The 6,000-nt window shown below is 36.9% G+C and overlaps 1 protein-coding gene across 1 annotated transcript in view; it reads left to right on the forward strand.

Moving 5' to 3' along the window:
- LOC146799982 (uncharacterized) overlaps positions 1 to 4,897 on the forward strand; it is a 263,851-nt gene extending 258,954 nt beyond the window's left edge. The window contains exon 3 of the mRNA XM_085620925.1: positions 1,471 to 4,897. Coding sequence (XP_085477051.1) covers positions 1,471 to 3,337 — 1,867 coding nt within the window. The 3' untranslated portion in view covers positions 3,338 to 4,897. The remainder of the gene's footprint in view (positions 1 to 1,470) is intronic.
- Positions 4,898 to 6,000: the final 1,103 nt, after the last annotated feature.

Raw genomic sequence — 6,000 nt, forward strand, 5'->3', positions numbered from 1 at the left:
ATATCTCTGATCGATGCCTGATAACATTGTACAAAACGTCTAAAAACGTGGCAATGTCTTCCGTAAAACCTTAACCTCTGGCTGCAGCTTTCGCTTCTTTAGCACTAGAAAACTGTAGTTGGTATTGCTGTGCTCCTCAAATAACTAGAATAAATGTCTTAGAAGCTTTCTTATTCATCCCAATACATTCTGTTGATAACCCATTTAATGATAATGTCTTTATGTCTGTCAATTCATGCCATAATTCTTGGATTAGACATCCAGATTTTTGTTTTAATCCATTTTGTCAGCAGTCATGTTTTCCAATTTTACCTATGTTTCTTATTATGTTTTTGGTAATTGGATTACAGATATTTCAGTGTCCATTATAATTTGTGTTATGAACATTGTTAGTGGATGACTAACAATGTGCTTTGGATCTCATTACAAATTTGCAAATCTTTTGGTTCATAAATAAATAAAATACCGTGGTCACCAGGTTATGTTTGTACTAGTTCTACGCTAATGCGTTGTGACTATAACTTACAGAAGCATTCCTGGCTTTTGTTACTTCATATCCATATAAGAAAACAAATTGATTTTTTTTATAACTGATATTGTATTTTTTTGGCTCATAAAATGCTAATGCTTATATATATTTGTTTGTCCCTTAAGTGAAAGAAAACCAGAAAAAAGCAATGGTCAGAGGAATATCGTGGACACCAGGAACTGCAATTCAACTTTTGAGACAGTAGCCCCCTGAAACTTACGAAACAGTTTTTGGAGACTTTATTCCACTAAAGAATCTCTATATAATTGTTAGCCATATGCGCTCCTTGCGCAAACAACCTTTTTCTGTGCAAAATTTGTAGCAGACACCAATGGATGCCTCATGAAAGGGACGTAGTACGTCACAACAAAGGAGTAGGGATTATCTCATGAGTATGACTACAAATTAACATTCCAAGGAACTCTAATCAATCAATGGACCCACAACAGAGAAAGGCCACACAAATGTATGGCATGTAGTAGATCATTTCAGGAAAACAACTTTGCAGTTCTAATACTATTGCTAAGAATTTAGAATGTAGAGATGTCATTTTTCATCTATATGTGTAAGTAAACTGCACCTAGCTTGAAAGTACTAACCTCGACCGACACAGGAGAAGCTACACGCATTTACCCAGAGTTTCTAGGATTTTATTGCAAGGAATTAATTATTTAAACATAATGTGTGCATTATGGAGAAGGCGCACAGATGCTCTAAATGGGACAGAGGTTTCTATATAAATACCCATCAGGAAAACATTAAGGAGATCTCAGATCTAAGACAAAATAAATCTGCAATGTTTACCAAGCCGTCTGTTAGAAAAATCCATTTGATGGCAGGCAAACAAAATCCTACTGAAGAAAAAAAAATGTTACTGTCTCAAACGTAAACATTTTTTTTTTTACAAATGTGTCTCTCATTGGACAAAAGTCAAGCTATACTGGACCAAGACCATATAAATGGAGTGAGTGTGGCCAGACGTTCATTACAAAGGCACAGCTGAATATGGATCAACAAACTCATACTGGTGAGAAACCATGTGAATGTTCTGAATGCAGTAAGGGTTTCAATCAAAAGGGTGAACTAGTACTACATCACAGAAATTGCACTACGGAGAAACCATATAAATGTTCTGAATGTGACAAGGCTTTCAAGGAAAAGAGGGATTTATCATCACATGAGAGAATTCACACTGGGGAAAAACCATATAGATGTTCAGAATGTAATAAGACTTTCAGTCAAAATGCATATCTGATAAAACATCAGAGAACACACAATGGAGCAAAACCATATAAATGTTCTGAATGTGAAAAGGCTTTCAGGCGAAATCATCATCTGTATGTACATCAGGCAATCCACACGGGGGAGATGCCATTTAAATGTACTGAATGTGACAAGGCTTTCAAGCAAAAGAGTAGTCTTTCAGTTCATCAGAAAATCCACACAGGGGAGAAACCATATAAATGTTCTGAATGTGAGAAGGCTTTCAGTACAAAGGCACAGCTGATAATACATCAAAGAGTTCACACTGGGACAAAACCTTACAAATGTTCTGAATGTGAAAAGGCTTTCACTATAAAAGGAAATTTAAGGCTGCATCGCATGTCTCACAGCGGTGAGACTCCATACAAATGTTCTGAGTGTGACAAGGGTTTCAGAACCAAACTTCAACTAATGCGACATCAGAATGATCACACAGGAGAAAAACCATATAAATGCACTGAATGTGACAAGACTTTCAAGCAAAAAGGTGATTTATCATCACATGAGAGAATTCACACTGGGGAAAAACTATATAAATGTTCTGAATGTAATAAGGTTTTTCGTCAAAAAACACATCTGATAAGACATCAGAGAACACACACTGGAGAGAAACCACATAAATGTTCTGAGTGTGACAAGTGTTTCATCACGAAGGGCCAGCTAATAATACATCTAAGAATTCACACCGGTGAGAAACCATATAAATGTTCTGAATGTCAAAAACATTTTAGGAGAAAAGATGACCTATCCAAACACCAGAGAATTCACACCGGTGAGAAACCATATAAATGTTCTCAATGTGAGAAGGCTTGCAGTACAAAGTCACAGCTGATAATACATCAGAGAGTTCACACTGGGACAAAACCTTATGGATGTTCTGAATGTGAGAGGGCTTTCATTACTAAAGGATTGTTAAGGATACATCACTTGTCTCACAGCGGTGAGACTCCATACAAATGTTCTGAGTGTGACAAGGGTTTCAAAACCAGATTTCTTCTAAAGCGCCATCTGAGCGATCACACTGGAGAGAAACCCTATAAGTGTACTGACTGTGACAAGGCTTTCATTCTGAAGAATGAACTATTAGTACACCAGAGAAATCACACTGGAGAGAAACCCTACAGATGTTCTATATGTGACAAGTCATACGTTATAAAGCAAAGGCTGACAATACATCAGAGAACTCACACTGGAGAGAAACCTTATAAATGTTCTGAATGTGATCAGGCTTTCAGTCGAAATGATCATCTGTGCGCACATCAGAGAATCCACACGGGGGAGACACCATATAATTGTACTGAGTGTGACAAGGCTTTCAGCCAAAAGTGTAGCCTTTCAGTTCATCAGAAAATCCACACTGGGGAGAAACCATATAAATGCTCTGAATGTGGCAAGGCTTTCATTACAAAGAGAAACCTGATGATACATCAGAGAATTCACAGTGGAGAAAAACCATATAAATGTTCTGTATGTTATAAAGCTTTCAATCAAAAAGGTAATCTGTTGCGTCATCTGAGAAGCCACACACCTTCATTACATGTGTAGATCCTGTGACAATTGAGATAATTTACAACAGAGAAACCATGTACATTTACTTAATGTGATAACGCATTCAAGGAAAAGCATCATCTATCACCCCTCCTGAGAAGAGCTAAAGGAAAGAAATCATATTAATATACTAAGGGCCTGATCACCAACTGAGTCGTAATTTATTACTCCTGATAAATACTGATACCATGTGGTACATTATATATCAGGTGCCATAAGGTACACCTATTACAAGTAAATGGGGAATAGCATGCATGTTTTGGTCTTTAGTGCACCAAAATCCACATGATACGGTAAATACCGTATGTTTTCCCCTTTTAACTTTCGGCAGGTTTGACCTTCTGAAATGTAACAAAGGGTGAGCTATTTAACGCATCCAATAAGTATCAGATGCATTGAATGCCTTCAAACTCGTAATTCCAAGCTATGAGTAAATGGGGGTTAGCACATTGGTCAGAAAATTACAACCAGCTCATATTCAGGCTCTAAGTGCAAAAGTCTTTAACTGCATAGGGTCATCATGACAGTCACCATAGACGGCAATCGTGTAAATACTTAGACGGAGATATCGCTAATAATACACAAGAGAAACTGCATGCATGTTCTGAACTTGGTAAGAAATTCAAGTAAAAAAGTCTTCTCTCATTGCTTCAGGAAGCCCAGAACAGGGAAATGAGGAACTCCTGTAAATATTTAGCATTTTAACAAGAATCCAGTTGAAAAATATCTGACAGCGGCTTGGACAATAAGGAATCTTTCATGCCTACAGCAAACCATACGTCGTCCACAGAGGTAATGACAACAGCAGTGACCCAAATGTTCAGAATTCTTTACAGCATGAGGAGATGAGAGTAAGTGCTGATTTCATAATTTCATGTGGACATACAATGTAAATTTCAAAACTGTTATAGAACACATCCAGTACACAAAGAGAAATCGGGAATACATGCTGAATAACCATTTAAGCAACATATCAAGCAGAAGAAAACTAGACAATTGGGCAGAATTTAACATAAAGTAAAAAGTACCATGTTCTACAGAAACATCATGCTGATTAAAGTAGAGGCATAAACAGTTATGTGGTTATGAAAAGTCAAAATAAAACACAGAAATGATAGATTACTCGTAATGTACAGTTTACAGTATGGCAGAAACACTGGGACCACGAGCTAGAGAAAATTATGAAATTACAATTATTTCTAAACTGCTGTTGAACCACCATATTCTGTAGTCGAGCAAAGTCAAATATATAACATGCATCTCTGTACCTCAAGAATACTTGAAACTGAGCTTTTCACTTAAAGATGCTACATATATTTTTGTGAACATGAATCAATTTTGGAGACATTATTGGATTAACATGAAACCTTTAATTGGATCTGAAAATCAGTCAATGCACTGATGGAGTGCCTCTCTTCTTTCGAGTCCTTTATTTGCTAGTCCACTTCTGGATCTGAGGCACACAACGAGGAAAGATATCTGGGACAAAGAAATCTGAAACAAAGGAACAGATGTGTTCCTGGAAATTAAATTAAAATGAATAATTCCCTCCAGTCACCCTTCCTGAGTGTGTTTGTTGTTATTTATCGCATCACTGCCTTTTGACAATTGTTTCTCTCAAGATCTGCCATTTACAAAATTATAAAAAGACCATCTCTCTTCTGAATATTTGTGAGTCATTGCCTTTAGATATGGTTAGTGTAATAAAAATGAACAGCCCATTTCAAGGAGCATGTCAAGATAGCAGTAATACTTAAAACAGCCTCAGATGCATTACAAGATCCTTGTCCCGATATATTTTGTACTTTGTACATGCCTCCGCCCTGGAAGCGGAGTGTAGGTCCTAGTTTACAGAGACGGGCTAAAGAGATATGAAAGCTACAGAATTGTTGAATGGTTATTTACCCTGTATGACGATGTTGGCAATGATATCATGATCAGATGTAACTGAGAGATGCAAAGGAACATTGTGTTCTGCTGCTGTACAAACAGCATTGTAGTTGCTCCTGACAAGAGCATAGACACCAACAGTTCTGAAAAAGAATAGCATTTTATTATACACAAGTTTGTGACATTTGTATTAAGAACACATTGAAACACTTCATAGAGAATAAACATTCAAAGAAGAATAAAGTATGATTACATTTGGGCACTCCTTCTTTCTCACCTACATTTGATAAATTTGCGACAGTAGTTATAACAAAAATTCTTTCCACAAAATTTGGCCAATCTGCCCATGTCATTATTCAACAGAACTGAAAAGCATTTGTTTTTAAATCATTTTAGATATATTAATACTTGATTTTCTCCAGTGTGCCTAGTGACAGAATCCGCCATGAAGGGAGGATTTTCTCATAGCTTCCTCTGATACGTTTAGCAAACATTAAATCATTGCTCATTTAATGTTCCTCGCCTTCGTTTTTTTTACTAGCAGCCATGTTGAACTTTTGTGAGCAGAATGTCAAATTCTACATAGTAGCACAAAGTGGATTCTGAGCAGTATCCATACATGCGCATGCCAATTACCTGATGAGATGTCCCCGGCCTAGAAGAGGTGTGCATTTGTGTCTCTTCGGTTTATGCATAGCCTAGATCTTTTTCTAATGCGGCAATGGCTATTGATTGGAGGAAGACAAGTATTTTATCACACAAACTCCTCT

Source organism: Triturus cristatus, chromosome 8 (assembly GCF_964204655.1).
Source record: "Triturus cristatus chromosome 8, aTriCri1.1, whole genome shotgun sequence".
NCBI classification, from domain to species: Eukaryota; Metazoa; Chordata; class Amphibia; order Caudata; family Salamandridae; genus Triturus; species Triturus cristatus.